At 43.1% G+C, this 14,551-nt stretch overlaps 1 protein-coding gene and 1 long non-coding RNA gene across 2 annotated transcripts in view; one reads left to right on the top strand and one right to left on the bottom strand.

Annotated features, from left to right (window-relative positions):
* LOC116695229 (uncharacterized) overlaps nucleotides 1–1,909 on the top strand; it is a 4,604-nt gene extending 2,695 nt beyond the window's left edge. Inside the window, exon 3 of the long non-coding RNA XR_004333389.1 lies at nucleotides 1,898–1,909. This is a non-coding gene — a long non-coding RNA (uncharacterized LOC116695229). The remainder of the gene's footprint in view (nucleotides 1–1,897) is intronic.
* The window catches only part of mast2 (microtubule associated serine/threonine kinase 2), an 87,438-nt gene that overhangs the window by 56,650 nt on the left and 16,237 nt on the right, over nucleotides 1–14,551 (bottom strand). Inside the window, 4 exon segments of the mRNA XM_032525360.1 lie at nucleotides 2,320–2,337; nucleotides 4,378–4,532; nucleotides 7,522–7,594; nucleotides 12,855–12,930. Coding sequence (XP_032381251.1) covers nucleotides 2,320–2,337; nucleotides 4,378–4,532; nucleotides 7,522–7,594; nucleotides 12,855–12,930 — 322 coding nt within the window.

Below are 14,551 nucleotides of genomic sequence, written 5' to 3'. Positions count from 1 at the left end.
AGAGTAGGTGATATTGTAGTTGTGTATTATTACATGAGTACTGGTATATGATGGGATAGAGTAGGTGATATTGTAGTTGTGTATTATTACATGAGTACTGGTATATGATGGATAGAGTAGGTGATATTGTAGTTGTGTATTATTACATGAGTACTGGTATATGATGGGATAGAGTATGATTGTATTTATTTTCATGGTACTGGTATATGATGATAGTAGTGATATTGTAGTGGTATCTGAGTACGGTATATGATGGGATAGAGTAGATGATATTGTAGTTGTGTATTATTACATGAGTACTGGTATATGATGGGATAGAGTAGTGATATTGTAGTTGTGTATTATTACATGAGTACTGGTATATGATGGATAGAGTAGTGATATTGTAGTTGTGTATTATTACATGAGTACTGGTATATGATGGGATAGAGTAGGTGATATTGTAGTTGTGTATTATTACATGAGTACTGGTATATGATGGGATAGAGTAGGTGATATTGTAGTTGTGTATTATTACAAGAGTACTGGTATGTATGATGGTGATTTTCCAGACACAAAGTCACTGGGGGGGGGGGCAGTAACTGCAGCTTGTAGCGGTTGCACATGAGTGATGGATGGAGGTGGATAGGTTTACAGACCTTCAGAAACTGAACATGACATGAAAGTGCTGAGAAGGGAAGAATGAAAGATAACAAAGAGAACAGAGGAACTGGTAAATGATGATTAAAAAAAAAAAGGGTGGCTGCCATCACTCACGGCAGAATGGTAAAATTAGCATATAATTGAGCTCTGCAGCTCATTTTCATTTGTTCTCTTTCGCTCATACACAGACACACTTGTTCCTCCCCCTGGGTCCAATCATCATCATCATCATCATCATCATCTTCTTCTCTCCCACTCAGTCATACACTTCCTCTCTCTCTCTACTCCTTATTGCCTCTCATTCCCCACATCCTGCTACACTTTCCTCACACTAGTATCTTCATTTGGGCATTTTATCAACTTGGAACTGGATCTAAAAGTGAACCCCCAAATCCTCAGCCTGCCCCTTCTGTTGGATATTTATCTGCACTTGCAGACAGTCTGCAGACGGCTCGCTAAGAGCTTTTTAATGACACCCACTGCTGGGGAAGTAATATGATGTCAGGCTCATCCACCCTGGCACATGGGGGGGCGGGGGGGGGGACTGCTGGCACAGACACTCTTCAAAGTCACCCCCATGTATACTGTATGTTGACTTGTTGACAGTCTCCTTCATCTCTGTAACATGCATGGGCCAGTTACCAGTTTCAAGGTATACAGAGGTTCATTGGCGATATTAGACTATGGTGACCAGACGTCCCCGGTTCCTGGGGACAGTCCCCGGTTTTGGGGACCTGTCCCCAGCTGGATCTGTCCCCGGTTTTCACTGTGACTGACAGACCCGAAACTGGAGTGAAAGAAAGAAAACACCGGCCAAACGGAGCCGATAGTCGCTCAAGACAAAGAGAGAGGTTTCAGAAAGCCGTGTTTTACGATGCTAAAATCACTGATTATTTACATGGAGTCTGGTGGGTTTAGCCAACGCACTTTTGCGGACTTTTATGTTTTAAAAAAGGATCTCAATCTTTAACAGAAAGGTCGACCTCCTTAGAAATCCTTTCCGTAATGTTGTCTGTTGGGGGAAACAGGTCTAGGTCTAGTGTCCCCGTTTTTAAGTTTTATAATAATAAAAACATGACGTGTTTTGGAGGTATATTTGCTTCTGAGCTGAAAATGTCAGAGAAATCTGGTCCCCTTATATTAGACCCTTTTTAGAGGGGCTTATTTCATTTATGTTTTTTAAATAATTTGAGTTTAGTTTGCGAACTTGTCTGTTAGTGCCAAACAATAACAGGTTAAAAGGGCTTGAAAACAGGTTTTATATCCTGTGTGTCTGTCGCCGAGGCTACGCAACAGCAACGTAGTGTTGGCCAATCAGAAGAGGTTGTGCCAGACTCCCCCCTTTGGCTGAGTCTCTGATCTGATCTGATCTGTCAGAGGGACAGCAGGAGACGGATGTCAAGTTTAATGTTGGTAGTCCCCAGAGAAGAAGTCGGTCATTTCATGGCGTAGATTAGAACCGGGTACAAGCGGCCGAAATGGGTTTCCTCAGGAGGGTGGCTGGCGTCTCCCTTAGAGATAGGGTGAGAAGCTCAGTCATCCGAGAGGAGCTCGGAGTAGAGCCGCTGCTCCTTCGCGTTGAAAGGAGCCAGTTGAGGTGGTTCGGGCATCTGGTAAGGATGCCTCCTGGGCGCCTCCCTAGGGAGGTGGTCCAGGCACGTCCAGCTGGGAGGAGACCTCGGGGAAGACCCAGGACTAGGTGGAGAGATTATATCTCCAACCTGGCCTGGGAACGCCTCGGGATCCCCCAGTCGGAGCTAGTTGATGTGGCTCGGGAAAGGGAAGTTTGGGGTCCCCTACTGGAGCTGCTGCCCCCGCGACCCGATACCGGATAAGCGGATGAAGATGGATGGATGGATGGATGGAGATTAGAACCCAAATTAAAATGTAAGCCATTAACAATGCTGGCTGTTATTACTGTGACTTATGAAGTGTCAGGCTTCCATCATAGTGTCAGAAAACGTTGTTCAGTAGCTAGCTCTGAGATTATCTGAAGGTAAAATGACTGATTTAGCAGTCATAGTCTCGGGGGGGGGGGGCCTTTAGGGGCTGAGCCCCCCTAAAGGTCTGATCCTAAGACTGCCCCTGCGGCGGCTTCAAAAAGTCACGGTTTCAAAACCACCAACAAATTTCCGTCCCATTTTGGCGGTATGAGCTGGTTTTGATGAGTTTTCAAGCACGGAGAGTATAGTTTAGAAATCCGTCTCCCTGCCTGTGTGCAGTGTGTTCAGCTTTTGTAACATTTCCGATAAAAACATTTAAGAACATTGCAATCTCTCTGTTTTTAATCTTTCTGTATGAAAAATCCTTCTTGTTATCTCTACATTTTTTTTCTTTCAGAGAACGAGAATTTATATAAGGACACAGGGTGAGGTTAGACTATATGAGAGGGCGCACAAACACACACACACACACACACACACACACACACACACACCACACACCACACACACACACACACACACACACAGATAGATAGATAGATAGAGACAGATAGATAGACAGACACACACACAGACAGAGACACATAGACACACCACACCACACACACACACACACACACAGATAGATAGACACACACACACACACACACACACACACACCACACACACACACACACACACACACACACACACAGATAGATAGATAGATAGACACACACACAGATAGATAGATAGATAGAGACAGATAGATAGACAGACACACACACAGACAGAGACACATAGATAGACACACACACACACACACACACACACACACACACACACACAGATAGATAGATAGATAGACACACACACACACACAGTCAGCAAACTCAGTGGGACTCTAATCTGATGAACACCATGCAACTCGGTCGGCGTTCTTTCATCTCAGAAGATGAAATAATTCCATATCCGCCCGTAAAGAAGCAGCGATGAAGCTGCTGAGACAAGAGATGGAGACGAGACACACGGTGTGGGTGAAGACAGAGGTGGACGCACGGACAGGTGAGTGCCACTGAGATGTACATATATATATAGAGAGAGAGTGAGGAACTTCTACTCGCTCCGACCTGCCACGGACACGTCTGCAGGACGAGTCTGACCTTTCTGGAGACCGGCACCCAGACTCAACCCAGACTCATGTTGCTCATTTCTCTTCCACAGGTCAAGATTTCACATTCAGCCCAGGTTATTACAGTCAAATACAACTCTTCTACCTGTCTAAAGATAACAATGTTTAATTCTGTTATGGCCCATTGGTCAGAGCTATTGTTCTGACTTTATGTGTGTTTGCCGTGGTGTTGAAGTGGATTGCGTTATTATCAAGGCAAGGCAGCTTTATTTTTATCTGTAGAGCACATTTCAGCAACAGGGCAATTCAAAGTGCTTTACATATAAAAAGATTGAAATAATAAAAGTTACAGTGCAGTGCAAGAAATTAAACGTTAAACAAGAGCAGCTAAAAACAGTAAAAATATCTATTCTCTGTAATGTTCTGCTCACCCCATTTACAAACATGAGGAGTGAAATACAAAAACTTACTATGTCTAACTAGAAATTATTGGAGTGCAACTACAACTAAATTGACATTTATTTGTAGATGCAGAACAGGTTTTTTTCTGATTTGTTGTAAGGAAGAATCACTACAATATATCAATGATTAATCCTTTTTGGGGGCCAGTGGGGGGGGGGGGGGGGGGGGGGTTATGTTAAAGCCTGTTATGTGAGTGCAGACGTCTGCCAGCGCTCCTACCTGAGGCTGCGGGAGCGCGGTCTCATGGCGGGGGAGCGGCGTCCCTCCTCGTCCGTGATGCTCTCGGAGCTGAAGTGCTTGGTGAGGAAGTGCAGCTCGTCCGGCGTGGGCTGGAAGGGCAGCTGGTGCAGCTTCTCCTGAGATGAACAGGAGGACTGTGAGAGGAGGAGCACAGAGGGAGCACAGATTACAACCAGCGCTGGAGCTACTGCGGGGTCAGGCCACGGCTAACGGCTAACGGCTAACGCTAGGGCTAGTCCAGGCTGGGGGAGGCGGGGACAGGTGAGGACGGGGGAGTACAGATCGTAAAATACAACATGTATGTGCAGGCGTATGTGTGTATGGTATGCACATGTTTATGTATTAGTATATGTACGTATGTGTATTTTAGATTATAATAGAAGAATAAGGGTAAACCAAGAAGAGCAGAGAGGGGAGAGCGCTGTAGATAGCTGTAAATTTGGGTTTAGTTTCTGTGTTTGTATATTTGTTAACCTGAAATAACTTAAACCATGTTCACATTATGAAGCAAATGGGTTTCCTTTAGGACTATTTTGTGAAGAACATTTTCAAAGTGATGAAATGGACACACACATTTCTGACAGGCAGTACATAAGTGTTTTTTTTGGAAATCAAAATATAATACCCTACATTATAGTCCAACTGCATTAAAACTTTGAGGAGTATATTTTATTTAGTTAGATAGAGGTCTTCAGACCTGCAAATGATCAAACAAATCCTTACTGGGCCCTGAGGGAAGTCCTTCTCGTCTAACAAGTCATTTATCGGTTTCTTGTGTTTTCTCCCCCCCCCCCTCCAAAGCCACCACAAAGAATTCCTTCATGTGTCCACATGAAGCGTGTGTAGTCTTGTGCATTATGTTGTGATGTTGTATTGCATTATATGTTAAGGTGACCAGATTTCTCAGACAAAATCCGGGGACATTTTCAGCTCAGAAGCGTATTTACCTCCAAAACAAGTCATGTTTTTATTTTTGTTAAAACTTAAAACGGGGACACTAGACCTAGAGCTGTTCTCATTAGGGGCTGAGCCCCCCCAAGGTATCATCCTAGACCCACCCCTGCTGCTACTTCCTACTCCACTCCACTACACCTCAAGATAGAAAGTCCTAACATTTCAAGATAAAAAATCCTAATATTTCAAGATAGAAAGTCTCAATATGTCATAATGTTGTATGTTTACTGAACTACTGACAGCTTTTGCTTTACTGCTCAAGGCTTGTTTCTGCAACAGCTCACTGAGAATCAGATCCAACAAAAACTACTGAGGACATATTTTCCTTTGACGTTGATGCAGTATTAAACGAGATCGCTGCAATGGAAGTTAATAGGATAATTGTCCAGCTTGTATTTACGTTCATAAAAGTGCTCGTTTAGCTGCTGACAGACTCAGATTAATATTCTAAGTGTCTGACAACATTATGGAAAAGATTTCTAAGGAGGTCGACCTTTCTGTTAAAGATTAAGATCCTCTTTAAAACATAAAAGTCCGCGAAGTTGCGTTCACTAAACGCACCAGACTCCATGTAAATAATCAGTGATTTTAGCATCGTAACACACGGCTTTCTGAAACCTCTCTGAGCAGCGCGGGCTCTGGCTGTCTGGAGCCTGCAGGTGTAGGGGGAGCGACTATCGGCGACGTTTTGTCCGTTTTTTCTTTCTTTCATTCCAATTTCGGGTCTTTCAGTCACAGTGAAAACCGGGGACATTTCCGGGGACAGATCCAGCCGGGGACAGGTAGCCACCGGGGACGTGTGGTCACCCTATTATATGTTGCTGTCTGTATTGTTTCTTTTCGAGAAAGCGTGTGGTGGCGCTGTTCCATAGCTGCCGCCGGGAGGCTTGCTCCAACCTAAGTGAAATTCCTCGTATGTATGTCATAACTGGCGAATGAAGCTGATTCTGCTTCTGATTCTGATTTCCCCTCGGTGCAAGCAGCGAGCTAGCAGGCATGCTAGGTCTGCATGCTAATGCTAACTGGGCTCTGTGCCTTTGAGGCATGCTGAGCCTCATTCTGCAGAGAAGGGGCTGCACGCCGGGGCAGTAAGGAGGAGGAGGAGGGGGAGGGAGATGAAGCAACAGCAGAAGGTGAAGGAGAAGGATTAGACCAGAGGGAGGGATGATATGTCCCTGGGAACGGAGGAAGGACAGAGAGGAGAAACAGAGCGGGAAGCAGGAGTACACTCGAGGGCATGGGGGGGGGGGTTGGGGGAGAGAACGAGGGACTGTGTCCCAGCTGAGGGAGGACCTGTTGCATCTTTTGGAAATTGATCTTAATGCTTTAATTAAAAATAAGAAATATCAAAAACTTTAAGGACACTAAATTTCTTTATGATTGAATAAGTTTCATGAATAAATAAATGTTCTTCCTTAAATAGACAGGGGCATAACGTATACACCCCTATGTTAAAAACAGGGGGCATTTAACATGGGGGTGTATACTTATGCCCCTGTATTTTAACATAGGGGGTGTATACCTTATGCCCCTGTATTTTAACATAGGGGGTGTATACTTATGTCCCTGTATTTTAACATAGGGGGGTATACTTATGCCCCCTGTATTTAACATAGGGGGTGTATACTTATGCCCGTATTTAACATAGGGGTTGTATACTTATGCCCCCTGTATTTTAACATAGGGGGGTGTATACTTATGCCCCTGTATTTTAACATAGTGGGGGTGTATATTAGTGTCCCCGTATTTAACTAGGGGGGTTATACTTATGTCCCCTGTATTTTAACATAGGGGTGTATACTTATGTCCCTGTATTTTAACATAGGGGGGTGTATACTATGCCCCTGTATTTTAACATAGGGGGGTGTATACTTATGCCCCTGTATTTTAACATAGGGGGGTGTATACTTATGGAAGAATATTTAAGCATTAAGATCAATTTCCAAAAGATGATTTTTTTATTCCTCTTTTTGGTCAACTTTAGCATGGGTTCATAAACTTAAGCAAGCCACTGTATGTATATATCTACATAGAGTACGTCTGAGACACTACACCTGGACTTGGACACCTCACTACAACTAAAATGACGTAGAAAGCAAATGTGAAACTCCAGTAACCTCGGACCCGTAGAGTGGAGTGGAGATATTATATATCTATATTTACCGAGACAGTGGAGCTGGGCGTGTTGGTGCCATATCCAGAGGACGGCAACGAGGCCAGAGACCAGCGTCTGCCATCCGTCCTGAGGGGGACACAGAAGACAAGGACGTGAAGACATGGTCAAATCCAATCAGAATCGGACTAATTGCAAAGTAAACAACCCTCACAGGGAATTAGCCTCGTTACATAAACAATAAAAGGGAATAAAACAATGAATGTAAAATGCATGACAACCAATCAAGCCAGCATTTATGTACAACATGATGGTTTCACGATAGGAAAAGAAGGCTGGAAGGTTTAGTGCAGGGTGGGCCGTGTGAAGGAGATGCAGCGTCATCACACACACAGCAAATATCAAGTGTTTCAGCTGAAGGAGCGAAAATGCAAACACCCGGATAACATGGAGCCATGAGGAGGATCCGCTGAGACACCACCAGGAGGACGGAGGCCACTCGGACCCAGGGCTGCACAATTAATTTCCACATTTTATCAGCAATATGCAGACGGATCGCATGAAACGGCGTACGTGTGACACGCCAATTCATATATGACATTATTGGCGTGTTATCGAGACGCAGACTCGCTTTTTAGCGTGAATATCAACGCTGTTTGGCCTCCATTGACTCACATTATCTTATGATAGTGAATTTAAGCTGTAGTGAGTGTGAAAAAGTAATAATGTTTAAAAAAAAAAGAAGACATCTTGTTAATGTCTTGTTTTGGCCACGACTATGAAGATATTCCGTTTACTGTCACAGAAGAGAGAAGAAACTAGAAGATATTCACATTTAAGAAGCTGGAATCAGAGAACTCAAACCGATTAAATCAATTATTAAAATAGTTGATGATTAATTTAATAGTTGACCGCTTATCTCTGCAGCTCTACAGTTCTACAGTGTGCTCCACTGATGTGTTTGTTATGACACATCAGGGTGGGATACACACAGTATTTGTTAGGAGACACACTCCCTGCTGGTTTTTGGTGTTTTCGTGAGATTTCTTGGACTATCACCAGCCTCCTCCTCAGAAACAGCCATATCAAAAAGCAGTTTTCAACATTTTGAGAGCCATCTCCCTACTTTGGGTCCTACAGATTCTGATGACTCCAATGACCACAGAGTGTGTGTTTATGGGTACTTGTGGGTACTTTTTTGGAGGTTATTCAGAGTGTGTGTGCTCAGCCATGCGGGGCGGAGGGCCGGGCGGAAGGTGGAGGAAGGTGGAGGCAGAACGAGCGGAGGAGAAAGGTCAAAGGTCAAAAAGGAGAGGTTACCTGTCAGCCCTGTGTCCGTGACTGTGAGGGAGACAAGACAGGGATTCTTTTTATAGCTGTTAACAGCTGGAACTGTCACACACACACACACACACACACACACACACACACACACACACAGACAGATACACAAACACACAGACAGATACATACACACACACACACACACACACACAGATACACACACCACAACAACAACAGATACACACACACACACACACACACAAATACACACACCACAGATACATACAGACAGATACAACACAACACACACACACACACACACACAGATACACACACACAGACACACACAACACACAACACAAATACACCACCACAGATACATGCAGACGACACACACACACACACACACACACACCACAGATACACACACAACACACACACACACACACACACACACAACACACACACACACCACACACCACACACACACACCACACACACCAAGCCTGTCCCATACTTCAGTTTAAAAAACGCCAACAACTCAACTAAATGTAAAATTAATGTCATGTTATTCTAATCATGTAATATGTAGTTATAGTATTATGAACAACATCATAAGTAGTTATAGTATTATTAATAACATAATAAGTAGTTATAGTATTATTAACAACATAATATGTAGGTCTAACATACCTAATTATTATAATAATATATATGACAGAAAAATACAGTACATAAAAATAAATAAATAAACTCAGCTCAAATGCTATCAAATGTTACTTATTCCTGTTTAATATTCTTTTGAGGAGAATATGAAGACCCCAGCGGCTGGAGGGATTGTTGTTTCTAACAAATGAAATGAGGAACGTAGTGTTGACGAGGGTCCAAAGGGACTGAAACGTTAGAGGAAGGGAGGCTCTTATTTTGGAAAGATCTGTGAAATTTTACAACGCACCTAGACGGAAAAAATTGATGGATGTGCAAATAGTTTCTTCTGAAAAGTCCACAAATATGAAAAATATACTTTTTGACGTTTTCAACACTACGTAACACTGACTTATTAACTTTAGTTTTACAGTTATTTTTGGAATTTTTGGTCAATAAACCTCATTTATAGGAAATTATACCTGATGTTGGAGTTAGAAAAGCAGAAATTAGGAATTATTGAGACTAAAATTAAAGGAATGGATGTTGATGATAATCACAGACTGGAATATGTCAACTTTTACTCAATACTATTTCAAAACACTTCCATTTGTTTTACAATGCTATAAAATTGAACAAGACGCCCCAAAATTAATGAAAGTAGAGATTTGTACTTGCCAAAGAGCGTTGTGTGGAATCAATCATGTTATTTTGGGGAATTACAGAGAACATCGATATAGGAAAACAGGTCAATTTGACCCGAGGACAACATGAGGGTTAAAATATAAAAAGCAAAACACTTAGAAACCCTTTAGAATAATGTGTTGATGGTTGACTGTTGCACACTGCCTAAACACTTTTCATATATCAGGTTAACAGTTTAAGAGCTATATGCGATTCCTAGACTTCAGATATTCCAAACTCTTCTTTCCTAAAATAAAAAGCAAACTCTTTTGAACAAACCAGAAAATTAGCCTCAAACCAGTGGCGTGTGATACCGGCCTCCACCACACGGTGGCACTGTTGTAGCGGACAGAGAGGGCTTTCCGTTTCAAACCAATGTCCTCGGCTGCACCGCTGCCACGCAATGTTTAATGATGTTGTCATGGAAATAGCCCGGGGGTTCGGTTTTTGTTAAGAAAAGGTGTGTTGCCATGGAAACATCATCAATCATCATCATCTATCATCATCTTAATGAAGATTTAAGAGGCAGGCTCGCTGAGCATGTCTTTATATTAACCCAAACTTTTATCTTGGGTTTAAAAAAATTCACGGATTTGCCTCAACATGCTTCATAAATCCATCTGTCTGTCTGTCACAGGAAACACACACACCACACACACACACACACACACACACACACACACAACACACACACACACACACACACACACCCCCACACACACAACACCACACACACACACACACACACACACACAATAATTGCTATGTGTGCTGAGAGCACAGACAGATAAGAGGTTTATTAGTCTTGGTTTGAGTGACAGCCTCGGAGTGAACATCTACCTCCTCATCAGCTCAAACACTATCATCATCATCATCATCTTCATCAGCAGCAGCAGCCCGGCTCTCAAGGAGCCGTTACACAGACACAAAAAAACATGTCGACATTTAAAGCTGAAGTACGGCTCATCCATTCCTCAATTTCTTCACTTTCTGTCTGATTATGGTGCTTATTATTAAAGGTTTACTTAAGGATTTTTCAAGCTTTTTCCCACGTGTTTGTGTCTAAGTGACTGGTAAAGACAATATTTTTTTTTTTCAAATAAGTCCAGTGTTGAGCCGAGCAGCTACATTAACACCCGGGTAGTGTGCTATTATTAAAAGTTTGTTGGTTTTCAAGCTTTTTCAACCAACATTGTGGGGTCTTAAGAGTAGACCTTGTAAAGACAAATTTTTTTTTTACAAATAAGTTCCATTGAACCGCAGACTACGATTTAAATATCACTTAGGGTTGTATGGTATATTTCAATTAAATAAAATTCTGGGTTCATTTTAACAAATCACAACGTGGGATGGGACCTCAAAGAAAGACCTTTTAAAGGGTTAAATTATCTTTGTTTACTTTAAATTTTCTTGCCAGACCCAAAGACTCCTTTATTAAATGGAGTTGTGGGTTGTATAAGCAGTTATTTAAAAAAATTGTTAAATAAAGGTAGTCTGAAAGGGTTCACTTTAAACCAAAAACAAGGGGTGAGCTGTTGGAAAACGTGCCAAAGACAACACAAGACGGTCAAAGCCCAGCACTGCCCAACTCACACGGTTGCCCCCCCGCTCTATCCGACATGAATTGGCCCCCCACGGGAAAAGGGCTACAGACACGAAACGCAGCTCCTTGGAAAGCTATCGTGGGCCGCCGCTCTACCTCCTTGCATTTAAAGCACGGGCAAGAAAGGACGTTCAGATCCATTTGGGACCACTAAGGTCTATATAAAAGAGACTTCAGATCCAGTATTAGGGACCACTAAGGTCTATATAAAAGAGACTTCAGATACAGTATAGGGGACCACTAAGATCTATATAAAAGAGACTCAGATACAGTATTAGGGACCACTAAGGTCTATATAAAGAGACTTCAGATCAGTATTAGGACCACTAAGGTCTATATAAAAGAGACTTCAGATACAGTTTAGGGACCACTAAGGTCTATATAAGAGACTTCAGAACAGTTGGGGGACCACTAAGGTCTATATAAAAGAGACTCAGATACAGTATTAGGGACCACTAAGGTCTATATAAAAGAGACTTCAGATCCAGTATTAGGGGACCACTAAGGTCTATATAAAAGAGACTTCAGATCCAGTATTAGGGACCACTAAGGTCTATATAAAAGAGACTTCAGATACAGTATTAGGGGACCACTAAGGTCTATATAAAAGAGACTTCAGATACAGTATTGGGGGACCACTAAGGTCTATATAAAGAGACTTCAGATACAGTATTAGGGACCACTAAGGTCTATATAAAAGAGACTTCAGATACAGTATTGGGGACCACTAAGGTCTATATAAAAGAGACTTCAGATACAGTATTAGGGGACCACTAAGGTCTATATAAAAGAGACTTCAGATACAGTATTAGGGACCACTAAGGTCTATATAAAAGAGACTTCAGATACAGTATTGGGGGACCACTAAGGTCTATATAAAAGAGACTTCAGATACAGTATTAGGGGACCACTAAGGTCTATATAAAAGCCTCCAAAGAGCACCATGTCAGGGGGGCTTTGCTTACTAACAGGAAAATAGGGTCCGGGTTGAAAAATACCAAAGTTCCCATTCAACTGTACAGCTAAACATGTAGAAGAAAAACAACAAAAAGCTGCATATTCTGCTCATTCCAATTTCCTCCTAATTGACCTACAAGATGCACTTTGTTTTGTTGTCCAGGTGTGTGTGTGTGTGTGTGTGTGCACATCTGAGTGTGTATCTGTGTGTCTCACCTGCGCGCAGGAACAAAGGAGAAGTGTGCAGCTGTGTTCGGGGAGAAGTTGCGAGGGCTGTCCAGTGGGCTGGTACCTGAGAGAGAAGAAGGAGAGAGGAAAGGAAAGAAAGAGGAGAGAGAACAATAGGTAAGCACACTAAACAGGAACCCTCTGTGTCTATTTGTTTCCCTCAGCGACCGATAAGAAGCACAGGAAATGAGCTGTGTGTGCAAACAAATCACTGTATGATGAACAGTTTGGAGCTATTGAGTAAACATGACTGAATGAGTTGGGACGTGTTTTGTCATTTCCAAAATAACAGAGATAGTCTGCAAAGATCTAATCTAAAGAATAGACTAAAAAATGCACAGACCAGATTGATTTGAGGTGCGTCGGGCTTATTTTCCTGCTGCATGTTCAAAGCAAACCGGACCAATTATGAGACAAAAGAGAAAATAATGGGCCTCTGTATGAAAGCCCTAAATCCTCCTTCCATTTCTCAAAAAAGACAGGAGCAGAAGGAGTAAACAAGAACGGGTCTGCTTGGATTTGACGGATCGGTTCAGCCGAATTCTCTCGCCCTCCTTAACTGACGAGAAGTGTCTCGTGTAGTCTCCATTTGTCAGACCTTCTTCCACAGGGCTGTGAAGGAGGGTCTGGCTAGTCCACACAGCATTCCTGGATGGGACAAAAAAGCGCTCTGGGTAGTTGGCGTTTCATTAAACCAATCACAGTTGTGATTAAGCATCGGACGGAGCAACCGTGCCTCTGCATTATAGCCTCGGGAAGGAACTTGTTCAGAAACTCCGATTGGACAGATAGTCTCGCTAGTCTGGAGGTCTGGATTTACCCTGCAGAGATCTGAGTACCAGGTAACCATAGTCCTCAGATTGGACAGATGGTCTAGCTAGCTGTCTGGATTTACCCTGCAGAGATCTGAGGACCAGGTAACCATAGTCCTCAGATTGGACCGATAGTCTAGCTACCTGTCTGGATTACCTGCAGAGACCTGAGGACCAGGTAACCATAGTCCTCAGATTGGACAGATAGTCTAGCTAGCTGTCTGGATTTTCCCTGCAGAGATCTGAGGACCAGGTAACCATAGTCCCCAGATTGGACAGATAGTCTAGCTACTGTCTGGATTACCCTGCAGAGACCTGAGGACCAGGTAACCATAGTCCTCAGATTGGACGATAGTCTAGCTACCTGTCTGGATTTACCCTGCAGAGACCTGAGGACCAGGTAACCATAGTCCTCAGATTGGACAGATGTCTAGCTAGCTGTCTGGATTTACCCTGCAGAGATCTGAGGACCAGGTAACCATAGTCCTCAGATTGGACAGATGGTCTAGCTAGCTGTCTGGATTCACCCTGCAGAGACCTGAGGACCAGGTAACCATAGTCCTCAGATTGGACAGATGGTCTAGCTAGCTGTCTGGATTTACCCTGCAGAGACCTGAGGACCAGGTAACCATAGTCCTCAGATTGGGACAGATGGTCTAGCTAGCTGTCTGGATTTACCCTGCAGAGATCTGAGACCAGAGAACCATGCCCTAAGAGGGACCATTCTAGCTAATCTGGGTTAACGGAGCAATCGGGCCCGTAACATAGGGCTATTACGACAATGGCTCGCATGCCTTTGGTCATGCAGACTCTAACCAGGTACCTAGCCAGATGTGTAACATAGAGCCGCACCTGTCTGGAACCCCGGAGTGA

The sequence above is a fragment of the Etheostoma spectabile genome, chromosome 9, assembly GCF_008692095.1.
Source record: "Etheostoma spectabile isolate EspeVRDwgs_2016 chromosome 9, UIUC_Espe_1.0, whole genome shotgun sequence".
NCBI classification, from domain to species: Eukaryota; Metazoa; Chordata; class Actinopteri; order Perciformes; family Percidae; genus Etheostoma; species Etheostoma spectabile.
Note: the sequence above shows the minus strand (reverse complement) of the source record. Positions and strands in the feature narration are given on the sequence as shown.